Raw genomic sequence first — 26033 nt, forward strand, 5'->3', positions numbered from 1 at the left:
TTGAAGACCCGCAACAAGAACAGCCTCAAGGGGCACAGGAGAGTTGGTGATCCAAAGTCAGGGGCGTGGTTATGTGGGAAGATCTCGTCTCCATCGACTCACTTCAGAGCGAATGAGATACGTACATAGTAGTTGAGATTTGCATATCCGTGTGAAGGCTCAATAGAAAAACCAGTCTATCGGTGGAAGGGACCGATGACCCAAGTAGCATGCCAGGATTGACAGTGTTGAGGTAGTAGCCCGTACGGGAACAAACGCACTGTAACTTAGGAGAGCATACTATTGATAGGGATCCCAGGATGATGCACGTAAGTGATGGATCTACTCATCAGATGTTGAAAGTCAGGATGAGACGTGATGACCAGGATCTCGATGAGCGGTCTGTCATTGTAAGCGGAGGCGAGGGGAAAGAAGCCGGATTGGATGCTGTAGAGTCATCTCAGTTGTTAAATAAGGCCTCTCTCTAGTTGCGAGAGGAGTGACGACATAGTCTACTGTGTTTGTTTTGTTCTGTTCTATTTCTACTTGCCTTGCATGTTTGAAACAGTGTATGCAGGTACGAGCGCGTGGTGGGTAGAAAATCTCAATGCGATGAATGCTGTACGACGTGAAGCTCAAGTTGTTCGACTATGATATCAACTTTAGGTTGTGACAGATTCTCTTAGATCCTGCCTCGGGAGTTTCAGGCTCACCGAAAAGGCACGAACAGATCTAAACCTGCCTATCGCATCTTTCCAGCTCATCGTCCGCTCCTTCGGCCCCGTTCTTTCCTAGCTGTTAGAGATGCCCCTGCCGCCCCAGTTATGGGAGCCCCAAACAACATGGTTCCCGCTATGCTTAAGCGAAGTGTCCGCTAAACTAGGAACAACCTAGAACGCCCCCTTCCTAGATTGCAACTTCCATTTGCACCGGCTGTTAGGCCCTACTTTCCTTCATTCGATTAGCCATGTGTCATTGGAAGCCGCTATGTGCAGATAGGATAGAAGCAAAGCTTGGACGGTAGGTACCTACCTACCTAGCCACGAAATGGCAAGTACAAGTAACTGATAGATAGTAGGCAAGAACAAGCTTGGACCGCCCCTGCCCTTCCATTTTTCGCCCTGATGCTTGACATCCCTCACCTAGTCTACCTAAGCTCCCAGCAACTCCAGTCTCCGCCCACATTGGAACATCGACAGAGCGAAGCTTTCTCACGACTCGCCTGACTTCCATGGTTCACACGTACTATCCCAAAAGGCTTGGTCCCTACCGATGCATCGTGCCTTCCGCGGAGACCCATCAGTCTGGGTCCGGCATTGGTCTTAACCTTTCATGAAAGCCCCTGGTTAAGGTAGTCTCAGCTTGTGAAGTTAACAAAGAGCAACAGAGTAGCTGCTCATGCTCTACAAGCAACAGTGCTTTTTCGTCGGAATCCCGAAGACAAAAGCCGCGATAGGGCGTATCTCAGATGGAGCTCTGGCTGTTACAGAATCCAGCAGTCAGGCAAGCCGCTATCACAAATCGTGAGATGAAGTGCTTCCAATTACTTCCAATCATTGCCAACCTTGTCCCTGCTACTTTCGCTAATGAGAGCCCGAGTTTCTGGTTACGGAACTCCCTTTGGACCCGCATGGCCATGTGTCCCTGGCACAAATGAATACACACGTACTTGTCGTAGGTACTGGTCCTTGTCAATCTGGTGGCAACGAGACGTCTAATCTGGTACAATCCATACAAGGAGTCTGGTTTTCAGGGCCGCTACGTGAAAAAACGAAAAAAAGGAGCGACGATGAGCGAACGTTTGGAATGAGACCGAGCACGGGGCCCATGGCTCGATCAAGTCGGCGTATCCCATACCTGTCCAGCATCAAACAGTAAATGCAGGAGAAAGCAGACAGGATCGACAGAAACCTCCGGCCAATGCTACACTTGCGAAAATATTGAAGATGGACGGCGTCAGGGCATGCAGTTCCCCGGTTTGGTGCTTTGGGGGGGTATTAGGTTACTACTGTTATTTGGGGGTGACTAGTCTGTCTCTGTTGGGGGTGACTACGTTCTCTTCACCACTGTCGGCTTGTCTTCTAGGTGCGCTGCGATACTGCAGCAAAACGTGCTTTCTGCCTTTTAGAGGGTTGTACTGGTCCTGGCTTCAAATTCGCCGGAACCATGTCTGTCGGGCTACTATGGTAGAGCCAGCATTTGAAAACGGCGTCCACAAAGGGATTCAATCTTGACCTCCGTTTCCCCACCTTGTTCAATCCCAACATCGACACCACCATCTCATCATTCATGCCTACACCCCGGTCCTGTCACTAGCCACCTCCACATTGGCAACGACCAGAATGAGACCGGCGACTGGGGTCGGGTCGGGTCAGTCGTTCAATTCTGGGTCTCCGAAGTTATTATACTACCGTGCTGGCGCCCATCTGCTTCAGCGACACTCACCTTACTTCAAGGCTCGATTTCCTCCTTCCATTTCCGTCTTCATTTCTGTTTATGTCACTGGGAATTTTGGCAGAACACAGCCTTGTTTACACCATCTTCAATATCGTTGTTCACTCGCAAACAATCTATACCAACGAACTGAGCTCTGCAGGCACACGCTCTGAATAGTGCTTGAACGTGACGGTGCTTGGAATGATCAACGACGTTTGACTTCGCACATCATTTCAACATATCTTTGTCTCTTATTCCTTCCAATCTTTCCTATTTACGACAGCGACTTTCATTAAAACGGTAACAAGTTGCACACACGACCCATCAAATCACCACCCCGACCACCACACTCGTTTTCGTCAGCTCAGGCATGACCACTTCCATGTACGACGCAATGAACGTTCCTCATATGACTGGAGTCCACCCTGTGGCTATTTCTAGACCCCAAGTTGGGATTGAACGCCTTCCTACTCGACGCATGAGCAATGAACCGCGGGAATCTATGAACTGCAAGTCATGTCGAAAGCGCAAGGCAAGACAACCCATCGAATCCCAACTGTCCTGATTCTAACTAGTAATGCAACAGATCAAGTGCAATCGACTTCGGCCATCTTGCGAGGCTTGCCAGGTTTTCCAATGTCCCTGTGTTTATGGTAAGATTATCCCAAAACGATGCCGTCGCGATTAGCGTTCTTCCCACTGCTCTGTTCAGTCTCTTAGCCCATCAAAGTATGCTAATTCAGACACAGATGCTGTGCCTAAGAAACGTGGACCAAAGACAGACGTCCTGGAAGCCCTTTTGAAAAGGGTAGATGGACTTGAGGCAAAATTAAGAGAAAAGGGCGAGGACGATGTGTCGCTTGCGACCTCAAATCTGCCTGAAGTGGGGGATGTTGAAGCTACCGAATCTGGTTCTCAAGCTATCGGGGCTGTAAAGTCAGCCGCAAAACGTGCCTCTTCAGTAGATACTGGCTCGCTTTCTCCAGTAGCTCGGTTCGTTCCCCATGTCTATCATCACGTTGGCCGCATAACTAATTCACTACTCTAGGGATCTATCACCACCTCCTGCCCAAGCTGAGGTTCTTCTGGACACTTATTTTTCAAGATTTCATGGCAAACCATATTACATTGTCGACGAGTCTTCCATTCGACAAAGACACCAGCTCAACCAACTCCCGAGATTCTTGTCTTTTGCTATTTCGGCGGTGGCGGCGAGGTGCGTTTCCCCTCAATAGCACGGACCCCCCAAACTGACTCTTCTTAGACATACCACCGACGCCAGTGGATATCAAGCGGCTGCTAATCTGAGTGAAGACTTCGCAGCACGGGCTAGGCGGGAAATCAATACCGACGAACCTTCGATAGATGGACTACAGGCACTTTTACTGCTGGTTAGTGCCTTTACGGCAACCGGCAAAGGGAAGAAAGCTTACATGCTCATGAGTAAGAGCCGATACTATTCCGAAGTAAATAAGGATGTATGCTAACCAGTTCAAGCGAGTGCCACCGGTATGGCCATGGCACTTGAAATACATAAGGAAACCGACGGCCAAGCACGCATGACGCCAGTCGAACGAGAGATGCGACGTCGATTGTTCTGGACTTGTTATCTACTTGACCGATTCCAAGCAACTGGCTCCAAGCGACCGAGCCTGATCAGCGACAACACCATCATGCTACGCCTTCCATCTTGGTCCCCTAACTCGGCTTCCCTCCCTGTCGAAGGGGAATTCTTCCAGACTGGGTCGAACCTGCAGTATTTCCAAGGTAGCGACAAGAAGCCTCAAGGAAGCATGGGTATGCTCATTGATATCACACGCGTTCTCGGAAACACAAATCGGTATTTGGCCGCTGGTGGCGTCAAAGCCGATTCCCACTTTCCTTGGCACACGTTGTCAACCATTTCCAAGATTCGCCAGGATCTCGATGTTTGGGCTTCTGGAACCGAAGACGCATTCTCGAACCTCGGCACACTGTTCAGACAGGCCGACGGAACCATATTATTGCTTAGCAAGCTCATTTACCATCTCATACACTGCCTGATCTACAGGCCATTCCTTCCTATCGATCTAGCAGAGCTGGCTGAAACAGGACAACATCAGTCATGGCAGATTGAAGCTACCAACATGTGTTTTCTTCATGCCAATGCAATTATGGAGTTGATTCAACTAGGGAAGCAGTCAGCAATTGTTGACTGGCCTGCATTTGTGGGATACTGTGTCTGTACGGCAGGCACAGTTCATGTTCACGGCGCTCACTACAGCCAGCAAGGAAGTCAAGGCGAGGTTAACGTCTTTAGCTCTGCAGCAGAGTTCCTCTCTAGTGAGATGCAGTTCCTTAACGAGCTTCGATACGCCTGGGCCACAGTACAGCATCAGCGCGAAACACTGCAAGACATCAGCCACGCTCATGGAGAATTGGTGAAGGCGCTAGCACGCAGCTCAATGCGGTACACGCCGGGGTTCCACAGCGAAGACTTCTTTGATCGTTACTCAAACATAGGGGGGCCTGGTGGTCCATCTTTCAGCTTTGATGCAGCCAATCTTCGTCTTTCAGACATCGGAGTTGACATGGTTGCTGGACCGGCGACCGAGGGCACGCTGCGAAGCATCGATAGGCCACAGCGTCCCAACCTCAAACGCAAGAACACAGCACCGCCCGGTCCTATCAACCGCAGGCGACCTGATGTGAAGGTGATCTCAAGCCTCGCACCCTCTGCCACGGGCCTTCCTACTCCAGGCACTGCCCGTCGATCGTTTTCATACGCACCCGGAGGGATGCCCCATTCATCACCGGGTCTCCTTGCAACCCCCACATCACTTCCAGGTCATCATGAAAACCATGAGATGTATACTATGCATGAACACATGAACGATGCATCCTCGAACAACGCTGCAGTTGCTGCTGCCGCCGCTGCGGGTTTCAACATGTCGCCTACGTCACACGGCGTTTCGTCTCACCACATGCACCAGATCGGAGGTGCACCTTTTAGCCCACCATATAGCTATGGCTCTGGATCGAGCATTACCAATTCTGGCCCGGGTATGATCAACGAGGCCAACGGAGGTTATGATGCAATGTTTGGAACAGTGCCAACGAATGCCTTTGGCAGTCCTGCTGTCTGGCAAGCCGACGACAGCCATGGCAAGATGCACCTTACGCAGACCAGAGCGGTAGCAGGAAGCCCCGGAGCCCGGAGCAACAATGGCAGTACTGGAACGGGCCAAGGGGAAGAGAAGGATCCATTCTTGGCCCTCCTGGAACAGCTCGCCGAGAATGAGCACCGAGCTCAAAACGGTCATGGGGGCGATATTGACTTTTTCCTTGGAAATTCCGGCACGAATGTTTGATTGAGTACAAGGTTGAGCGATGGGAGCACGTTTGTGTTTCGATTGCCAAAGATGTTTCAGTTACTTTTTCTCTTCTTCTTCTTCTTCTTCTTCTTCTTCTCTCTTTCCCCTCCTTCTTTTCATGCAGCGAGGGTTGTTTTAGATTTAGCATAGCTTTTTCCAGCATTGGGGCGCAACGGATATTTGCAGCATTTACAGGCGCACGCACATGGGCGAGACAAAGGATTGTATCATGAGGGCAGGATCCCCAGCAGAAAACAATGAGCACTTGATGAAACACTTGGGAAAAGCATAGCCACTGTATATTAGCTCCGACATGATGGGATACGAATACAAAACAAAATGGAAACAAAACACCGAGCGAGTCCTGTCCTCAACTCATATTCGTGGTCTTCAACATTGTTAGAAACAGTCGACGTCAAAGATGAGATGGTGATGGCGTGGTAAACTCAGAAAAAAGATTTCAGGGTTAGTATTGGAGCGCTTGTTATTGAAGATCACACCTAATTTGGGCAGCGAGAAGGCACAGATGATGGTGCCGTAGCAGTGCTAGCATCTCAGGTGGTAGCGCAGAATACAACATAGATCGTGCTGCCATGTCTAAGTCAAGTTAGTGTTACAGAAGGTGACGAATCTTAGAGAAGCTTTCTCACTAGTGTGGACAGGCGAGATCTGTCTAACGGCGTTGCATTGCCAGGATCCAGGAGTGATGTACGTGTGGGGCCTTGAACTCAGGATGATTGATTGTGCATTGATGCTGGTGCGTGTGAATATCAAAGGTGGTAAGTGAAAGACCAAATAAGCTTAGACATTGGCTCATATTGGGGCTGACGGCCCGCTGCGTCGCGAATCAAGGGTTCGTCTAGAAAGGGAGAAGAAAGCGAGATTTGACAGGGAGTGTAACCTCGGCCAAGTAGCTTGTCTAGCTTGTATTGGAATAGTGCTTTCTCTTGATCCTGTGATTGGATCGGCTGGGTTCCTGTGCCGTATTTATGCAAAACACTATGTATTTTCATGTGCCTAGACATAGCTAGTACCTGAGTTATGTTTCTGTCTATGCAAAGCTTCCAACAGCATAAATCGATCCTGACACTTTTGACACGCTCACGTTTCATGGCATATCTCTGATCAGTGCATGGTGATGGTGGATCGTTCGGTGCAGGCCGAAGTTCCGGCACATACTGTTTTACCACGCTCGCGACATGTTTCCAGAAACACACAGATTCTATCATCATGGAAAAGGCCAGTGCTGTGCAGCAAACATTGTTTGAAAACAATGTTTGAATCATTGTCAGTTACGCCTGTAACAGCTACCGATGCAAACTCTATAATGACGCTAGGCCCATGCTTTGTTCACAGCCGAGTCATGTCAATGATCAAGACAGGCAGCCGAGCTACAATACCAAGAATAGACCACTCTTCAAACCGCTAGAAACACCACGTCAAACTCTAAAATGTTACTTCAGACACCCTGGGCCTCAGCTCTCATGCTTCGCCGACCCCCTCGTTTTCCGTCACAACCACCCTTGCAGCTTCTTCATCGACATGATCAGCCTCCCGCTTGTCATCGGGCGCCTTCTTGCCTGTCAAAGCTTGAAACAGAATCACAACGATACCGAGCGCAGCCATGGACTGCCAGACGCCCTTGGTAGCACCAGCATAGCCTTCGATCGCTATGTCTTGCTCAGCGCGACTTAAATCACCGCCATGAACCAGTCCCGGGGTATTAACAAGGCTGGAGACTAAACGCCGTCGATCATCGCTCAACCGTTCACCGCCGTCTAGCTGGAGGAACCCTGCCTCTAGACTGCCTCTAAGGAAACGGTAGAATATTCCGCCTGCCACGGCTGTTCCAAAGCTCGACCCAGAACCGCGGAACGTGCCAAGCAGGCTCGTAGCAATATAGCGGGTATCGTCGTAACTCAGATGCAGAATATGTGCAAGAGTGTAGTTGACTCCCCCGCCAGTCGCGAGGCCGTTGATTAACACGACGACGACGAACAGGGCCAGAGGAAGGCTGGTAGTACTGATGAGTGACAGTGTATACGTGCTAATTGTGAAGATGACCAGAGCAGAGATGGATGGTAGCCAGAATGCACCATTGCGGCGAACGTGAAGCAAACCGACGAGGATGCCTCCCAGGCCGAAACCAATGTTTGTTGGTATCAAGATAGAACCTGCAGCAGCAGGAGACGAGCCGCGGACTGCGAGCATGAAAATAGGCGCGTAGAAGAGGACGCTCCAGCGGGCGATCATGAGGCCTAGCTGAGCAAAACACGAAAAGAGGATACCTGGCGAGGAGAGTACCTTGATAGGGATGATGGGGTCTGTGGCTATATAGATCTCCACTGAGAGGAAGAGCAAAAGCATGATGGGTGCAAGACAAAGAGGTAAGATCTGTATCTCATCTGCAATTGCATAGAGGAAGAGGACAATTGATGTAGTCTTGACACGCGAGTTAGTGAGTCTTGCTATATTGTGTACGTGAAGGACAAAAAGCTTACCAAAAGTGTAGCCCCTAGATAGTCTATTCGGGCAAGTTTCTGTCTGAGGGGAGTCTTGTTGTCGTGTGGTTCTGCGGCGGCAGGTATGCTGATGAACACTCCCAAACCTGTGGCGAAGGCGAAGGGGATCTGTCCCCAAAACAATGGTCTCTAAATAATTTTGTTAACACGTTTTCTTTGAAGAAGAATCCAAGGCTGTTTCTTACCCATCCGATGACCGGCATCAGGCCCCCAAACACAATCGCCCCAAAGGAAACCCCGGCAGTGAAACCCGCGTTTATCAAGCCCAGAACAAGACCTCTTGATTTCTCACTCGCCAATTCGATTGCAATTATGATAGCAAGGGACAAGACACCAGCAGCACCTGTGCCTGCAATGACTCTTCCAGCAACAAATGCTCCGAAGGAAGTCGAGACTGTACAGACAAAACCGCCTGTTGCTATGAGAGCCGCAATAGGGAGAATGAGAGTTCTGGGCGGAAAGATGGTAGCTAGACGACCTGTTACAGGTGCCAGAGAGGACATTGGGATGAGATAGGCGCCGGTGAACCACATAGCGGATGAATCGGTGTCAAATTGAGCAGCGATAGCGCCTTGAATCAAGGTCATGCCAGACATGTTGCATGCTGAGGGCGTGTTAGTATGGTGGCAACGAGAACTATGAAGAGAACATCTGAGATGAGCGGCCGTATACCTGTCAGGAAGATGAGAAGCCATAAGCTCAAGCCTATGGCGATTCCTCTGGCGAGCGGGATGTGTACTTTGGATTGAGCATCCTCGACATGGCAAGAATTGCTATCCTTCTGCGTACCCGATTGGAGGGACGAGCTGGAGCTAGACCTGCTGAGCAAAGGAGTCTCTTCCGTCGTAGTCGACGGGTCGTTACGGACATTAGAGGACGGACCGGGCGTGGCGCTGCCGGAGCCGGGCCCGGAAGGTTGCACTGGAGAAGTCATGACCTAATCAAGATGTGGTATTGTCTAGGAGCGAGTAAATGAGTAACGCCAAAATATCAATCTAATCTCATTGTCAAACGAGGAAAGCAATCTAGATGCCTGCGGATGTCTATGGACGGAGTCGTGGAAATGACGTGTGTGAGGTCCATGTTGTTGCCATGAGTCGCGATGACGTTTGTGATGCTTATCACGATAAGAAGCACGGAGTGTGGAGCTCCGAAGCTCCGGAGGCTCAACTGCAAAAACGCCAACAACTTGACCGGGATCCGTTCGACTTCGGCAGTTTTTACGCCGAGATCAAAAGGTTAATGCCACAGTTTGCTCCGAAGAGAATATTTTACACCGGTGTGACAAATCTGTCTGGACTTCCTATTGTTGGATGTTTTGTTGAGAACATGGGCTGAAAGTGCGGTCAATAATGAATGCTATTTATTCGAGATCCATTATATGTTTGTTATTGTGCTGTTAAGGAATAGTGTCAGTTTTAACAGCAGGATGATTATATTATAGTGCATAAGGCTACACTACAGGGTCGCTCACCGCATGAGACTTTGTGAGAAGAATTTAACGTTGGCTCAGTATCCGCAGTATTCTAAGATGTCCATCGGATTCAGCCATCCAAGTGCCCACTGATAGGCTACTAAGGTACAACCTATAGCGGAAGAGACCCTGCATTTGTCTCGGTTACAAGCGCCCCGTGCCACTGCAGGAGATGGAACAAAAGTAGGTCGGGGAGTCTGGATTGCAGACCAAACACAGACCATGAAGCATCTAGAGTTTATGTATCAAGCAGATCATCGACGTGGCAGCTGCAATATTGACCGCTAACATGGCATCATGTGCTTCTAATGCAGATTTTTTGCAGTGGAAGAGTAAGACGTGCTCATTCAATTGTGGCTATTCGTATAATAGATACAAATGAACAATATCAATACACACCATATCATATCGTGCGTACCCTGCAAATAAAGAAAAAAGTAAAAAAGACAAGTCTAGGCCGTGCCACGCGGGAATTATCGGTTAGGGCCGTGACAGACATGCATATTAGCTGCAGATAATGTGTGATTTATACTATTCGCTGTCTTTTCTTTTTGCGGTGAAAAGTCGAATTGGCTTGGTCACTAGCAGTACCATAACCGAAGAAAAAAGCAATTTTGACATGCAGTAAATCATTCCCAATTGACACGCGGCATCCGTCGAGAGCGGACCGGCGATCAGAGCTTGGTGAAAGCTTAACAACCCCTGTCAAGGCCAGAAGTGAGACATGACGTATGAGGTCAAACATTTACGAGTTCTAAATGAGGATAAACTATCCGTAGGTAGTATAAGCTGAGAGGATCAAAGGCGGAAGAAATGCGAGAAATAACTCATACAACGTAGTAGATACTGAGGGGCGGCGGCACGACGGCGCGGAACAACAAGTATCGATCATGTGGCTTAGATTTGATGACTTGTCAGGACAGCAGCTCATATGTAAATGAGTTGGAGGCTTGGAGGGATAATGGTGTGATTGAACATCAAAAGACAGCGGAGCCGCGGCAATCAATATGGGGAAACTAAACAGGCACCGAGATTATCAAGATCGTTGGGCTATTCGATTAGTACGTGTTGTCACTCTGCCATTGGGGCAGTAAGTTGTTGTTACTGTGTGTTGTATTGCATGGTCTGGTCTAAATAGTCGAGTCGGAATTGGCTGTAACGTGGTACATTCAACAAAGAGGGTTAAAACTCGAGAGCAAAAGGACCGAAACGGAGATGGTGATGTAAAGAAGGAATCAGAATGGTTAATATCCATGAATTGAATTGCAACAAACAAAGATACCACGACGGTGATGATGACGATTCAATCCACCCAATAAATGAAGCTACGCAGTCTAAGGTGGACAATCAACCACTCACCACGCGTCAGTGGCATCTTTCCCCTCAATTTCAGTGCGCACAATCCATTGACTCTAGCTCATCATTCCCCTCTTTGGGCGACCGAACCCAATCCTCAGCCGAGCTGAACTGCTTGCCCAAAGAACCTTACCTACCTATTGGTAGTAGAGTAGGACCCTGCGGTTATCAAAAGATCATCTTTGATTTTGAAGAGTTTTTTTTTCTCAGTACCCAACCCAATCAACGAATAACAAACTCAACCCCTCATTATCATTGGACTCTGTTAGCCACGTTCCTAGTCGTGTTTAGGTCATGAATCAATAAGTACTAACTAAGCTCATAACCCCAGGATTTTTTGCAGTAGGCAGGTACCTGACTGACTCAATTCGAATCACCTGACCCTCAACCGATGAACTGGTAATTACTACTACTAACGTAGTAACCGTTCATGTAACACTGCATAACTAAAAAGGAACATGTGACTGGCGAAAAGATACCGACCATTGTACTTGGATGGTCAAAACTCTACCAAAACTTCATCTCAGCTCTCTCTCACCGTTAGAACTGAACTGCCACGGAGGAATGCCGTTTGACAGTAAAGTACCCATCGCATCCACATCACTGGGGGTACTAAGTTATTAGGCGTTCTCTTATTTAGCCTCCCGCCCGAATCCTGGCGGGGCATTGAACTGTAGCGATGGGCCTGACTGGACACTCATGGATGGCCGGTGGCTGAGAAACTGCCGCTAAATCCGCTAAGAAAAACCTCTCCCCGTTTTTTGCGCCGCATTCCTTTCCCACCACCACGACGACCATCCAGGCGGGTTATGGTTACTTTACTTTTTGCTTGTGCTGAAGACGAATCTAACGGGCCGGGAGGCTTTTGCTTAGCTTTTGCTTGTCTTGATTTTGCTTTTTGGTTCCGCTGATCCTGGAACCCCGAACCTCGCTAAATCTCCCCTTCACCCTTTCTTGGTTTTGTTTTTTTCGCTTGCTCTGTCATCCCATCTTCAAATCGGCAATTCTCGTATAGTGACAAGACTACGCCACCGCAGTACGCCATCTGACGAGAGACAAGAACAAACAAACTTACTCAGACCATATCAGCCGGGACTCGACCATTTTCTTCCTCTCCAATTGCCTCATCCTCCACTGACAGCCAACTTGTCGAACCAAGGTATTCGAAAGTCGCAATTCCTCGAAGACATGGCACGCTCGTCCAGGTAGCAACGGCTCCAACTTTCTCAAGCCAACCAACACCTCACTCTCCATCTGACGAGTGACGAGTCCATGTCTCTTCAAGCTTCGACCTCGACATGTCCGACTCGGCCTCCACCGACGATGGAGGCATTCCCGATCGTGGTCCCGCCGTCTTTGCGGTCACGACGGCCACCCTCGTCCTCGCTACCGTCTTCGTCGCCGCACGAATTGTCTCACGCACCTTTATTGTTAGAAATGTCACCTGGGATGACCGCGTCATGATCCTTGCATGGCTATTCGCCTTCTTCCTCTCCTTCACCATCTGCTTCGGCGTTCACAATGGCCTTGGACGACACGACGAAAATATCGACCCTCAACGATTACCCGCCCTCCGTCGTTGCGAATACGTCTTCTCCATATTATACAATCCCGCATTGATGGCCACCAAGACCTCTGTGCTCATATTCTACCTGCGATTGGCTAAGCACACCCAACGAGTACTTCGATTTGCTTCTTGGTTGACTCTGGCCATTGTCAATATTGCTGGTGTTATACTCACTTTTATGAATGTGTTTCAATGCCGCCCGACCCAAGCCGCCTGGGATGTAAAATACGACGATCGCCCGAGTGCGAAATGTATCCCTCTACTGACCGAGTTTATTTGCTCCTCTCCCGTTAATATCGTTACGGATCTGGCCATTCTCGCTCTCCCTATACCCGTCCTTACTGGCATGCGCCTACCTTCTCGACAAAAGACGATTCTGGTTCTGACCTTTACTGTTGGTATTTTTGTTACGGTTGTCGATGTAGTAAGAATTTACTACCTGCAGCAAGCCATTACCGCACCCACCAGCACGACCTCCGACCCTCAATCGCGCTTTGGCGGACAAACTGACTTTGCATGGAACGCATCAAGATCGCTCATGTGGAGCGCCGTCGAAGTCAATGTTGGAATGATGTGCGCGTGCGTACCAACTCTAAAGCCTCTAGTCCTCAAGCTTCTTCCAGCTATGCTCTACGACCCCAATGGAACCAGAGCCAGTACACCCAAGGGACCCAATGACTCGGATTCACCCTCGACAGGTCATCGCGCAAGTATCCAGCAGCCGCCTCCGGTCGCGCAACCCAATGCGCAATCCCCACTCAATGCCAATGCTCCCATGAGCGCTATGGAATTTCTAACAACGCCGTTCGATGGCCCAGGCCCAACTCGTCCTGTGCAACGTGCTGCTCAAAGCAACGGGACGTACCAGACATCGACAACCATGACATCTTCTACCGGAACTGTTGAGGGCGTCTACTTTGGCTTTGTAAACATGACGAAACCGAAGAGTATGCTTAAATGTAACAAGAAGGAGTCTTTCAAGTATTGTACGATTGTATCTATCTTGTTTTTGCTATGGGGCATATCCTATGGTTTGTTGAATACGTTAAACAACGTCATTGCAACCGTTGACAACATGACCACCCCCGAAACACTTGGCATGACGTCCGTCTACTTTGGTGGTGGTTACTTTTTCGGACCCCTGCTAGTGGGTGAATGGATCCTCCGGCGCGACGAACACAACCGATCGAAACGGCACAAGGGTAACGGCCACGACAGTGTTGGTGGCTTTAAAGTTACTTTTATCGTGGGACTTTGCTTCTACGGCATCGGAACCGTCATTTTCTGGCCCTCGGCAGTCACCCAATCGTATGCAGGATTCATGCTCAGCAACTTTGTCGTTGGCTTTGGTCTCTCAATCCTAGAAGTCGGCGCAAATGCGTTTTTGATACTCTGCGGACCTCCTGAGTATGGGGAAACTCGTGTACTCATGGCCCAGGGTGTTCAAGGCATTGGGAGTGTCCTCAGTGGCCTCCTGGCGCAGAAAGTCTTTTTCAAAGGCATCGTTGAGCAAAACAACGCCACCAGCATGACACTCATCAACGTTCAATGGACCTATCTGGGAATCACGCTGCTTTGCGTTGCCCTCGGTCTCTTCTTTTATTACATGCCTCTTCCGGAAGTCAGCGATCGCGAGCTGGAGCAATCCGCGACGCATCTTCCCATGGATCCTCAAAAGAAGAGCAGCGACCTGCAACTACGCACCTGGAGCCTGATTTTGGCTGTTCTTGCGCAATACGCCTACGTAGCTTCCCAGGAGTGTTTCAGTATTTATTTCCGCAGTCTCATGATCTCCATACTTCCCAATCAACCTAACAGTGGCGAGAAAGCCGCACAAGGCGCTAGCGACATTCCTAATCCCGACAAGCCACCTGGCATCAGCCTCTCTATACCCGACTACCTACTTATTGCGCATACCGCCTTTACGGTATCTCGCTTTATGGCAGCAGGCCTCACATATCTCTCTGTATACCGCTCCCGCTTCCCCCGGCCTCGCACTATTCTCACCGCCTGCATCGCTGGGTGTTTCCTCTTCGCCCTTCTCCCCGTGGTTGTCCGTCCACCCAACCCCAACCTTCTTGTTATCCCGATTGTCCTCTTCTACTTCTTCGAGGGACCTATATACCCCCTTATTTTCGCTATTGGTCTTCGCGGCCAGGGTCGACGCACCAAGCGTGCTGCTGCCTTTATCACCATGGGTAGCTCCGGCCCAGGGTTCTTGCCATTTGTCATGTACGGCATTATTAAGCACGGAGGAACTGTTAAAATGGCTTTTATTGTGGTCATCGTCCTTCAGGCCGTTTCCATGTCATACTCAATCTTCCTCCAGTCTGTCCGCGACGTAAAGCGAATGGTAGATCCTTGCCCTGCAGTTCGAGATGCTCTCGGACAGCCTGACGAAGAGATGCCATCACCCATGGAGACGGCAATGGCGGACCGAGCACGTCGACACAGTACAGTCAGGGCCAAATCTCCAAGATTCTTGGAAAAGGTGTCCCAAGGCACTAGAGTCATAGGTGCCAAGTTCCTCAGCTCTCGTCGTCGCTCCTCACAACCGTCGATACAGCAATGCGAGGACAGTCGCGATAACGCACCACTTTAATTAATGTTGATGACTTTTATAACTTCATCCCTATTTGTTTTTATACTTGATAAGTTTTGGGACTTTTGGTCTCAAACAGCGAAAAAGGGAGGCGTCGGGTGGGATCAATGACGAATGAATTGTTTTTCGGATGCTATATACCCAACACGTCCTTATAACGGAGGGACATTGGTACATATTTTTACATAGTTTTAGTCTTCGCAACAGTATATTGTATAACGATTCCTGTTGTGATAGTTGATGCTTCAGAGAAGCGCAATGACACAAAATTTTAAATATCTTTAATGAAGTATCTGCTGCCTACCTATGTTTTGATGGTCCAAGTGAATCGTAGTGCCGCCTTGTCATCATACGCATGAAATTTGGTCATAAAAGAGTCGTAATAACATCAGGAGGGCTTTTTCGAAAAAGAAGAGGAACAAAAAAACCATCACCACCCAAATTTCTCCAGATGCAACTCAACACCCGCCCCATTGTCCATGATAGCATCAGCAGCAGCATTTTGAACGGCCGACATGAGTGTCTTTGGCCCGCAGCCCATGACCAGCACACGTTTGTACGAAGGCGTGCTTTCTGTACTTTCCTTAACCAGAGAAGCAACGTCTGGCCTCCCGGAAAAAACGACGGTGTCACCTTGAGATGAATGGGTCGTGATCGATGTGGGCGATGAGATACCATCTTTCTCGAGGTCAGGTGATGACCTAGCAATTACAGCGGTACTAGGCTGTGTGATGATCTCTTTATCTGGATTAGGATTGACGAAAGTGCTGCTAGAAGACGTATTGGAAGACGTGGAAGGTTGTCTATGGGGGGCGCTTTCGCTTGCTGAAGCGCGTGTTACATAGACTCTTGTAGATACGCGATGATCTCGGTGTAGGGTCTCGAGATGATGGGCAAACCAAGAGAGGTATGCTGTAGCCATGTTAGAATCATTGAGCCTCTAAATTCTTGATACAGAACCCACCTTGGTTTCTAATCATCCAGATGAACTCAATGACGATCTCTTCGTTTCTGTTCAGCTTCTTGAGCATATTAAGAGCCGCACCAACTGTGAAACTGGCACCGCTGCCTCCAGCTACGAATATAACCTTGTCGTACCCCCTGATATCAGGCAAAGTGCCGTAAGGACCTTCAACTGATGCCTTTAGCTTGATGCCGGGATTTTGAAGCGCACAGTCGTGCAACTTTTGGGTGAAGCCATCATATGCTGAGACGACAAATTCCAGGGGGTCGACTGCAACCATAGTGAACGGATGAGTCTCAAGGGCGCGCACAGCAGGAACCCAAAGGAAGCCGTGTTTTCCGGATGTAGAGCCCAAAGGAGCTTTTGCAAGAGTTACACGAGTCCCGCCGTTGGGAAGAGGCGTGAGTGTGACAGTGTTGTTAATGCTGTTGCTGGCCAGGCGGCCAAAGCGAACAATGCGGCAAACAGCCCAGATCCCAGCAGAAACGCACACGATATATAGGACCTTCTTACCCGGCTCTGGCTGGTGGAGGCCAGTCATTATAATGGCGAGGATCCAGAAGCTGATGTGGATATAGTAGAACAGCTCGTACCACCAGACCCGAAGTACAGCGCCCGCGAACGAAAGTGTGATGAAAGAGCCGAGCGCAACCATGCCAAAGATTTCTTCCTTTACAAGCAAGTGTTGGAGAAAATTTTGGGCCCCGAAGACGGCAGTGTAAGTACTCGCGTGTACTGTCGCAAATACGAGGGTGGTATAACCGGCAATGCGATGGAGGACATTCAGGCGCTCATAAGACGAGGCTAATAGAATAGCGACCGGCGTGTTCTTGAGAGAAAAGAGAATGACAATAAGCAAATTGGCGATAGCCATCCTGTACCGAAGTGTCAGTGCAGGATAAAGTCACATAATCAGATCACGTACCATCCAGTCCGAGAAGCTATATTGGAAAGGAATGGCATGTTCTCATTGTCCAAGTACGTAAAAGTGACGACGGCGTTGATGACGAGGTACCCGAGAATAACGAAAGTATATCCTCCCGATGGCAATCCTGGGATGTTTCCGAGAGCAGCAGCTCTCATGTACCTGTCCAATTGTCAATATTAAACATCCGCGAGAATATAAAGCAGGGTCTCACCTAAAGATCGCCGTGACGATGCCTGGTTTGCGCGAGGCGCCCACTTCAACACAAAGTCTCCTAAGAAGAAGGGATATGTAGATGGCAAGATAAAAGCTGGCCATGGCCCCGGCAAAGAAAGTCAAAGCATAGCAGTCCATTTGCTGACGACGAGCAAGTCTGGCGAGAAATGCCGGATCTGAATGGGAAGAGTGGCTCGCCATGGCTGGATTATCATGCGCGGGAAGTTCAAAAATCGACTACCTAGTCAAAGCCCCCCGGCGATGGAAAAGAAGAAAGCGGGGGGTATGCTGGGCTGAAAGAACTGCCGTTGACTCGATCCTGTACCAAGTGGCACAAGAAGAAATGAGTGTGAAAAAAGATATCAAGGAGTGAATGTATTGATGTATCAGAGAAACAACTTCCGGAGTAGTACGGTAATGACCGAGTGTGGTGGTAGTTGTTTGAGAAGAGAGTAAGGCCGGTGGTCTTTTTATTTACTAATTTGAATAATCTAAGCTCTGAAGCGACGTTTTGATGCCTCAGGGCGTAGAAGCACAGAACTTCATAAGTGTTGTCGAGAACAAAAATGCAGATAACCTCCGAGTCGTTCTGGCACAAGTTGGTGGGGAGCGTTAAGACTTCTGACTGAGCACTCTATATGTGGCTGCAATGCTTTATTTATACGTCTATTCGGCCACTACGTCCCAAGAGTTTCCGATTTGGAAACAAAGATTGCGTGATGGAAGCAAAAGGTCATGTGTGGTCATGTGCCAAAGGGATCCTAGCTAATAAATCGGTTGACAGCATCTGAACAGAGACACAAAACTGCTGGAGTGAATCACTGTAGGCAGCCACAGAGCGGAATAACTGTCACTATTTGAGAGGCAATCACGGCCCAGTCTTCCGTCGGCATATAAGGTAGGTACTCAAGTGTTTGAATCTGAGACTGTGTACTTCCATCCAAAAACCTGGCCCAGGAATCACTTGGCTCTGATGTTTGTCCTCTGATACTATAAAATTGACGAATGCAATTTGGAACAGCTCAAGCTCTCTGATAGAAATGAAGTTGCTGTATACCGATTAAGACTTTAATCGTGGTAGGAGCTACTGTCTAACACCGGGTTCGTTAAGCGGATGTGAAAGTAGGAAAGTGTTCCCCAGCGTCCATCTCATACCTTCTCCTGCTCTTCCTTAGGATTCCCCTAAAGACTTCCCTAAGGACTTTCATAAGGATTTTCCACATCTCCCGCCTAAAATATAAGATCTCATCTAGACCTCAACCCTCCCCGATCGTCGCATCTTCATTGTTCGAAGCGCCTCACGACAAAGCGCACATTTAGATACATGGTGCTTCAATTTTCAAAATCGCCCTCTATATCATATTTCTACTCATATCTGCCAAGAGTCCCGCAATGCTGTCATGCTCCATGGATTCTTTATTGTGATATTTAATGACTACGGCGGAGTCCCAGACAACCTAGAGGTGCTTATGGAAGGCTTCTTTACTACCATACCTCGCCTTCAGACACTTAGCTGTATTGACTCAGTTGGCATACTTTGGATACTAGAACACGGAAGGGTTGCTAATCTTCACTCTTTGCCTATGCTACTGCCTGGAAGCAACGGTGATATATACAGTTTCATGAGGAGGCTATGAATCAGCGAGGTATTACACTATATATTTGCGGAAGAAGAATTAGAGATACTTAACTTTTGAATGAGCTAAGATGATGGATGAGGTGTAAGTATTCCTTTCCCTTTACTATATGGAACTTGATACTAATACGAACTAGGTTTACTTTCTAACAGGATTATATGTTTTTTGAGTGGTTCAATGGAATAGGGGGTATTCTTATACATGATGGTTACTGAAGAATAGGTAGTATTTAAGAGATAATAGCGGACTTGCTAGTTGATTGAGGTTGGAAGAGGAAGAAGTTACTGCTGTCTGTATGGCTTAATAGAAGCAGCATTGAGAGGTAAATGCGAGCAATGATAATTTTAATGTTAACCCCTGAGACAAAGGTTATTTAGATATAAACATGTATCGCAATTAACCATCCGAATCAGAGTCGATGAAGAACTAACAGCAGTTAATGACAAGCTTGCACTTCTTCCAGAGTCTTGGGTTGACCTCGAGGGACTCGAGAAAAGAGTGTGTTATCTTTTCGCTCAGCTTATGTTTGTATACACTAGTAGTAGGTAGCAGAAAAGTTAACTTTCAAGCTTTAGGCTACATAAATAAATAGTCTAAGAAACATAGTCCTAAGTAGCATAAGTTGGCCTACTGATTTCATCTCTTATGCTTCTAGCAGCCAACTTTTCTGGTACCCTGATGACGCATGATGTACTGTTTGCCCCATCGCTTTATCGACCAGCCAAAGACACCGAAAATGCTTTGCTTTTATCTTGTAACATGGCTGTTGTGTACCATCGGCTTCTACCCCAGATGTGACACTACCAGGTCGTACAGATATGTTTTATCAAGCTGACAGATATGTTGCATTTGTAAACGATATCTCACAGCATGAGGCGTGAAACTCCTTTCGACTATGATATGGCGTGAGCTATTAATTATCGTAGGGTGTCCCGTTTCAGGGTAGTCGGCATTGTGCATAGTGAAGATTGCTGTACGAGCAGGTTACAACAAGTGGCGACTCGATCACAAATCATCACGGCCACCACGCTGCAATGGTCAAAATGCCTGTATGTATATTTCCTCGAGTTCTGTTTCCTTCATATGTGGGAATCGCCGTAGAACGACACCAGACTTTGTTTTGCTTGCTATGAGAAAAATGTCCGACATTCGTACTCGGGTCCCCAAGATGAAGCGTAGTATTCGCATATCAAAATTGTAGTGACGCTTTAAATGTGTTTGCCTGTCCGGGTCTTTATCATCACTCGACAAAGTCTCTAAGAGATTGACATTTTCATTCCACCATTAGCACAGATGACGCTACCAGTCGTCCAGCCACTCTCTTCCGAACATAGCATGTCAATTGTGCCAGCGATTTCAGACGTAAATCCTGGCCTTCGCCCACCCATTGACTCGCGTACTATCCGATCGAATCGCTCGGCGTCGGACCCTGCCTTGGCCAATATCTCTGGTTCACCGTCATACTGAGCCAAGGGAGCTACATCAACATAAGGCTGGTTGATATCCCAGAAAGCTTGTCCGGCGGCTGCGTACATGTCGCCCCAGGCCGGTCCAGGATTTACAGCGTTGACGGTAGCACGAGTAGCTAGCTCACGACTCCAGGTCCGTGTCATGGCTTCCAAAGCTGCTTTACTTCCGGCATAGACCGATTGGCCCTGGTACCCGATAGACGAAGAAACACTAGAGACGTTTACGATACGTCCGCTGCGGTTGGTGGGAAGATGCGGGGCAACTGCTTGAGTTAAGAGGAGAGGAGCCAAAACGTTGACGTTGTAGACGCGATGAAATTCGAGTTCGTCGATAGCCCCTTGCTTAGTGTCATTCATATGCTGATTAGAAGAGACGCCAGCATTGTTGATCAGAATATCGATTTGGAAGGGTTTGTTTGAGCTATACGAAGCATGGAACGACTTTGCAGCGTCGATAATCTTAGGTTCGGCCTCAGAAGGACTGCCTAGGTCGGCCTGCACTGAAGAGCATTGAATGTTGTGTGAGGACGAGAGCTCACTGCATAGCTTCTTTGTCGGTTCTGTGGATGACTCGGAAGTGTAGACGAGGAGGAGATTACATCCTTTAGCGGCCAATCTTGCAGCAACTGCTGCACCAATACCTTGAACACAGTCAGAATGTCATGAAATGGGTGGTCTTGTATTAAGAAGAGCGACTACAAACCTCGTGAACCTCCAGTCACTATTCCAAGTTTTGAGTCGTACGGTCGATGAGTAGCCATGATGGAAAGGCTTGAGGTATTGCAGACTTGTGGTAATGACGACTTGAAGAAGGAATTGACAAAGAAGAAGGGTGTTTGATATGTTGACTCGACAGGAAGCTACGTTTGGGGGTGAGCTCCCCACCAACTGACCTAGAGCCGTATCATGATGGTGGGGGCATGGTGACGTCGACCGCTCAGCTTCAACAGAAGGTACGAACGGGTTTACAGCTACTTTAGTAGGTAGGTATGGATAGACGCTCCTTCCCTGAGCACACGAACTTCCTCGGCAGGTTGCTCATAAACAGACAAGAACCCCACAGTTCCTACCACCTTTTCAAAGTGAGTATCTTGACAGACGAGCCTTCCTGTTGACAAGAACATCATGGGAAGCTCTTGCTACCCCGAGGGGAATCGATGCGGGGTAATGTCAAGCACTGGAGAGTTTGTTGCTATAGAGTGGCTCTCTTTGGTCCAGCCTCTACATATATCCATCCCCCGCGACAAGGGTCTTAACCAATTAGAGACTCAATCTAATGAGACTAACAAGCTGCTCACCAGACAGCTGAACAAGTTTCTCCACTAAACCTTTCTCATTCCATACAACTTACATGTTTAGTTGCCCATTGTTCCCGTTAAACGCTTCGACCGCTACTCTGCTGCTCTTTCTGTTGTCTCATTTGGGTAATTCCGGCCACTTCACGATGGAGACATGCCAGATCATCTTGTGGAACAAGCGGGCATGGCTTTTGTGTTGATACTGGCGGAACTACCTGAAATAGAAGATGAATCCTCTCTCAATGGACTTATTAACACCATCATATAGATAAGCAGTTGAGAGCGAAGTGCTCCAGGGGCGGAGCCAGTGGGGAGAAGTTGACGAGACATCTGTCTGTTCATCCTGGGTATAAAACTCATGAATTGAGTCATTTCGAGTTCATATTCACCTGAGTTTTCCTGCCTTTCTTTTCAGCTCAATAAAACAATCTTCACCATGTCTGATCTTCACCCTCTCAACGGAGGCAACTTCGTCCATGATAACAACCGCGTAGTTGGTGGCGGTTCTATTCTCAAGCGGTTCTCTCTCTCAGGCAAGACCGCAATCATCACTGGCGCCGCTGCCGGCATTGGCTTCTCTATTGCTGAAGCATATGCCGAGACTGGTGCCAATATTGCTATTTGGTACCGTACCAGCAACAAGGCCCAGGAGCGTGCTGAAGAGCTTGCCAACAAGTACAATGTCACTGGTAGCTATACCCCCGAAATCAAGTTGCAGTGTTTCCTTGCTGACCGAAAATCTCTCAGTCAAGGCGTATCAGGTTGACATGCGAGACGCCCAAGCCGTCGAGCAGGCTGTCGACCAATCAGTCAAAGATCTCAATGGTCGGCTAGATATTTTCGTTGCTAATGCCGGTATTCCTTGGACTAAAGGTCCCATGGTAGATGGCCCCATTGACCACTATCGTGATGTTGTTCAGACCAATCTGGATGGAACCTACTACTGTGCAAAGGCTGCTGCGAAGCACTGGCGTCGTCAGAAGCTTGAGGGTACTGATATCAATAGCCATCCTCTGAACAACTACACCTCAGGTAGTTTCATCGCTACCGCTTCCATGAGCGGAGGTATCGTGAATATCCCGCAACTCCAAGCTGCTTACAATGCTGCCAAAGCAGGTGTTATTCACCTCATCAAGAGTTTGGCTGTTGAATGGGCTCGGTTTGCTCGTGCCAACGCCATCTCTCCCGGCTACATCATTACTGAGATCTCCAACTTTGTGGACCAAGAGACCAAAGACATGTGGAAAGATAAGATCCCTGTGGGGTACGTATGTTGTTTCTATTGTGTCGTCTGCAGTGCTAACAAGAAAATAGTCGTGAAGGCGAGCCCCATGAGCTTCAAGGCGCATATTTGTTCCTGGCATCAGACGCTTCCACGTATGCCACTGGTGCCAATTTTGTTATCGACGGTGGTTACAGCGCTCCTTGAATACAATAATGAGATCCAAAGACCATATATACCTCCTAGATGATATTAAGACTCGAATTATACTATTGCAATGAAATAAGGATATGATACCAAAGTGGGTTCCTAAGATAATGTGAGAAATGAAAAGAAGAAAACAAAACTCCATACATGCACCAAATCATATTTGACCTTCATCCTGACTTTCGTCCTGGTCCTTGTCTTTAAAATTCTTTCCCCGTCCTCTTTTCCGATCTAGATTCTTGCCCAAAGTAGCCCTGATTTGAGTCTTGGAGGGAGTTCTTGCTATCTCCACCAGGTGACGTTTTCCAGGGATACTGATGCGTAGCCTTTTCGTGTACGAATTGATGCCTTCTCCACCTTCGGACCTTTCCCAGATTTCTTGAGCATGAAGATAAAGTTGGGAAAATGCCAACTCAATGTTGTATTGTTCGAAGACATCGAGCCCATCTCGGATAATTTCTAGGGCCTCTTTTACTTCCTCTTCTGTCTTTTTAGTCAATACAATCGTTATGGCGTCGACGACGCGAATCGAGGTTCCGATTTGAATGTTGACGCTTGGATCCATCGTTTCAAAATCCTTGTGACAGAACTCGGCCCAGTCTTTCATATCTTTCAAGAGAGACTCGAACATTCTTTTTTCGTTCAGTAGGAGAGCAAGCTTAATGCTGTTTTGGATGCGGATGAAGAAAAGCAGGTGGAGGTAGTTGATCCGATCCTTGAGGCTGATCTTCTGCTGAATATAGGAGGGCGTATCATTCTTTCCAATTGCCGCGATCAAACTGTCAGCCGTCCTGAATTGGACAACCTCAAATACTTTTAGGCGATTCCGGTAAAGATTGCCCTCTTGTCTGATATTGTTGGAGTTCTTTGTGAACTCTCTATCCTTCTCACGGATCCTGTTGTTGAGCTGTTTGATGTCTTCCTTCTGCGTTTGCACTCGGGCTCGGAGATTCCTAGTCTCCTCGGAGGCTTCCTGGAGTTTGCTCTCATTCTGCTTGGAGGTGTCTGCCAACTTTTGTTGGAGGTCGGAGTTCTCCTGTTTGAGTCTCTTCATCTCTTCTTCCATCTGAATCGAATTAAAAGATGGTGCCATTGAAGTTACTGAAGATACTCGGCGATGCTCTGAGGTATCTTCTCCAGACACTTCGGATGAAGACAAGGAAGAGGTCTCGTGGAGTTTGAGTTTTAGTTTCTCGACAACCTGTTCTTTTTCCTCGAGTTTTCTTTTTAGTTCCTCGATCTCGTTTCCTTCTGTCGAACTGGTGAATACAGTTTCATCGCCTGCATGGGATAAGATATCACTTACTGTCTTTCAATTCCCTTCCTCTCTGCTCGAGTGCGCTCAGTAGACCCATATCACCAGTATTGCCCCCTTGCTCTAGAGCTTCCATCGTAGGTGGCCAATCTGTATCGTACATGCGGTCCAGTTCCCTCCAGTACTCGGTTGTCTCGTTGAGAAGGGTTTGGAGTTGTGCACTTGCCCGTTCATCGTCCCCTGAGAGCCCATCATAAATACCCTTGTTCCTGAACCACGCTACCTTGTGCTTCTTTACCTTTCCGAAAGCTGTATCGTGAAATACTGTCATCTTTTGGGCGTCTTCTCTGACATCTTTGAGATATTCCTTTGTTTGGTCCAACTCGTATTGTAGGTCGCGCTGCTGCGTGGCCATTTCGAGCTTCAATCGGTCCGACCCTTTCAGCAGCTCATTGGCGTATTCAACAGGGACGTGTAGTTCGTTTTGGCACCACTCTGTCAAGGCGGCGACCATCCCGTTGTTCGTCGTGTAATGACTGATAACCTCCTTGGCCAAATCTAATGTGACGTTCACGCCCTGCTCTTTCAGAACTCGTAGCTGCCTCTTGGCCTTCTCTATGGGAGGAGTGCTGGGCCGCAAGTGGACTGATTGGGTATCATGCACCCCTGTCTCGGGGTTTTTGATCGATTCTCTGTACGCCTTTAATGCCTCTTGAACCTCTTGGTTGGAGATTGGAGGGTTGTGGGCGTATATATGTTGGCGATCTGGGTCTCCTTTTTCAGGTTCAGCATGCCTATCCCCCCACCATTCTTTGTCATGCTCAAGACGAGCCTGACGATTGGCTTCGTATTCCTCCATAGTTCGTGGATTCTGCGCTGGCTGGACTTTGTTTTCTGAATTGTCGAGTCGAGTGCTGACTGACTAACGGAGATAGAAGAAACAATCGAGACCAGTTGTGTACTGGATGCTGAGTGTTCGAGGATACTCTGCACAACCTAAAGAAATCAAACAATACTAAGAGTTTCTTGAACAGAATCACAGCTGGGCATGAACGGGCTTTGTATCCAGGAATATTACGCTATTCCCGCGACTCAGCTTATGTGAACAAAGAATCCCGAGTTCAAGGACAGACCACCCTTCATTGTAAATCCAGACTTGGCAGTTCTTTGAGACCGGGCCGTGGATCAAGGTCGTTTCTTTCAACTGGGGGCAATGGAGTTAACGTATCAATCAGTCTCTCTAAGAACAATAATGAATCATGTATAACTTCATAGTAAAATTTTGTTTTCCCTACCTATACAAGCTCTTCTTACGACTTTTGAATGATACACCGAACCATAGTTCCTAGAATTCTTACCATATATGTTGCAGCCAGACCTCTTTTTCGAATTAGCATTGTTAACTGATCAGATCTTATGAGGCTGAATTGATTGAAGTCAAGTTCTTTGTTGACCATCCTTAACCGGTAACCATGGAAGCGAACAACCAGCGCATGATCTGATCCGTGTGTCGCACATTATCCCCCTTATTAAAATTAAAGGAACAAAGAA

At 48.1% G+C, this 26033-nt stretch overlaps 7 protein-coding genes across 7 annotated transcripts; 3 read left to right on the forward strand and 4 right to left on the reverse strand.

The window, feature by feature from the left end:
- Positions 1-2785: 2785 nt before the first annotated feature.
- EDB82DRAFT_542964 (fungal-specific transcription factor domain-containing protein) lies at positions 2786-5765 on the forward strand (the record flags this gene model as incomplete). The annotated part of the gene is made up of 6 exons (XM_065609366.1): positions 2786-2933; positions 2991-3068; positions 3165-3408; positions 3464-3631; positions 3680-3858; positions 3913-5765. 6 exons carry the CDS (start codon positions 2786-2788, stop codon positions 5763-5765), a joined length of 2670 nt encoding a protein of 889 aa, XP_065465387.1.
- A 1039-nt stretch (positions 5766-6804) lies between these two features.
- EDB82DRAFT_484047 (major facilitator superfamily domain-containing protein) lies at positions 6805-9375 on the reverse strand. The gene is made up of 5 exons (XM_025731644.2): positions 8963-9375; positions 8476-8894; positions 8270-8419; positions 7107-8210; positions 6805-7056 (listed from the first exon to the last, which is right to left on the reverse strand). The coding sequence occupies exons 1-4, from the start codon at positions 9222-9224 to the stop codon at positions 7251-7253; spliced, it is 1791 nt and encodes a 596-aa protein (XP_025590648.1). The 5' UTR covers positions 9225-9375; the 3' UTR covers positions 6805-7056; positions 7107-7250.
- A 3043-nt stretch (positions 9376-12418) lies between these two features.
- Positions 12419-15289, forward strand: EDB82DRAFT_542965 (major facilitator superfamily domain-containing protein; the record flags this gene model as incomplete). The annotated part of the gene is made up of 1 exon (XM_025731641.1): positions 12419-15289. The coding sequence occupies one exon, from the start codon at positions 12419-12421 to the stop codon at positions 15287-15289; it is 2871 nt and encodes a 956-aa protein (XP_025590646.1).
- Positions 15290-15556: 267 nt separating this feature from the next.
- On the reverse strand, positions 15557-18016 carry EDB82DRAFT_484055 (ferric reductase NAD binding domain-containing protein). The gene is made up of 4 exons (XM_025731640.2): positions 17393-18016; positions 17179-17340; positions 16254-17128; positions 15557-16201 (listed from the first exon to the last, which is right to left on the reverse strand). Exons 1-4 carry the CDS (start codon positions 17593-17595, stop codon positions 15720-15722), a joined length of 1722 nt encoding a protein of 573 aa, XP_025590645.1. The 5' UTR covers positions 17596-18016; the 3' UTR covers positions 15557-15719.
- Positions 18017-20139: 2123 nt separating this feature from the next.
- On the reverse strand, positions 20140-21375 carry EDB82DRAFT_20460 (uncharacterized protein). The gene is made up of 2 exons (XM_025731638.2): positions 21204-21375; positions 20140-21141 (listed from the first exon to the last, which is right to left on the reverse strand). The coding sequence occupies exons 1-2, from the start codon at positions 21259-21261 to the stop codon at positions 20288-20290; spliced, it is 912 nt and encodes a 303-aa protein (XP_025590643.1). The 5' UTR covers positions 21262-21375; the 3' UTR covers positions 20140-20287.
- Positions 21376-21780: 405 nt separating this feature from the next.
- Positions 21781-23336, forward strand: EDB82DRAFT_20471 (uncharacterized protein). Its single transcript, XM_025731637.2, has 3 exons — positions 21781-22487; positions 22546-23062; positions 23113-23336. The coding sequence occupies exons 1-3, from the start codon at positions 22235-22237 to the stop codon at positions 23225-23227; spliced, it is 885 nt and encodes a 294-aa protein (XP_025590642.1). The 5' UTR covers positions 21781-22234; the 3' UTR covers positions 23228-23336.
- A 1-nt stretch (position 23337) lies between these two features.
- Positions 23338-25939, reverse strand: EDB82DRAFT_549950 (uncharacterized protein; the record flags this gene model as incomplete). Its single annotated transcript, XM_065609562.1, has 4 exons — positions 23338-24486; positions 24530-25376; positions 25406-25478; positions 25841-25939. 4 exons carry the CDS (start codon positions 25937-25939, stop codon positions 23385-23387), a joined length of 2121 nt encoding a protein of 706 aa, XP_065465388.1. The 3' UTR covers positions 23338-23384.
- Positions 25940-26033: the final 94 nt, after the last annotated feature.

The sequence above is a fragment of the Fusarium venenatum genome (genome assembly GCF_020744135.1).
Source record: "Fusarium venenatum strain MPI-CAGE-CH-0201 chromosome Unknown EDB82scaffold_1, whole genome shotgun sequence".
In the NCBI taxonomy this organism is placed as follows: Eukaryota; Fungi; Ascomycota; class Sordariomycetes; order Hypocreales; family Nectriaceae; genus Fusarium; species Fusarium venenatum.

Bases quoted from the DNA above. Each gene is read 5' to 3' on its own strand.
- EDB82DRAFT_484047 (XM_025731644.2), bottom strand. From the start codon at position 9,224: ATGACTTCTCCAGTGCAACCTTCCGGGCCCGGCTCCGGCAGCGCCACG. The intron at 8,895-8,962 runs GTATACGGCCGC...ACACGCCCTCAG, and splicing joins GCTTCTCATCTTCCTGACAG to CATGCAACATGTCTGGCATG. The intron at 8,420-8,475 runs GTAAGAAACAGC...AAAATTATTTAG, and splicing joins TGATGCCGGTCATCGGATGG to AGACCATTGTTTTGGGGACA.
- EDB82DRAFT_20471 (XM_025731637.2), top strand. From the start codon at position 22,235: ATGTCTGATCTTCACCCTCTCAACGGAGGCAACTTCGTCCATGATAAC. The intron at 22,488-22,545 runs GTAGCTATACCC...AAAATCTCTCAG, and splicing joins CAACAAGTACAATGTCACTG to TCAAGGCGTATCAGGTTGAC. The intron at 23,063-23,112 runs GTACGTATGTTG...ACAAGAAAATAG, and splicing joins AAAGATAAGATCCCTGTGGG to TCGTGAAGGCGAGCCCCATG.
- EDB82DRAFT_484055 (XM_025731640.2), bottom strand. From the start codon at position 17,595: ATGGCGAGCCACTCTTCCCATTCAGATCCGGCATTTCTCGCCAGACTT. The intron at 17,341-17,392 runs GTGAGACCCTGC...ACAATTGGACAG, and splicing joins ATCGTCACGGCGATCTTTAG to GTACATGAGAGCTGCTGCTC. The intron at 16,202-16,253 runs GTGGGTTCTGTA...ACATGGCTACAG, and splicing joins CTGGATGATTAGAAACCAAG to CATACCTCTCTTGGTTTGCC.
- EDB82DRAFT_20460 (XM_025731638.2), bottom strand. From the start codon at position 21,261: ATGGCTACTCATCGACCGTACGACTCAAAACTTGGAATAGTGACTGGA. The intron at 21,142-21,203 runs GTTTGTAGTCGC...ACTGTGTTCAAG, and splicing joins AGTGACTGGAGGTTCACGAG to GTATTGGTGCAGCAGTTGCT.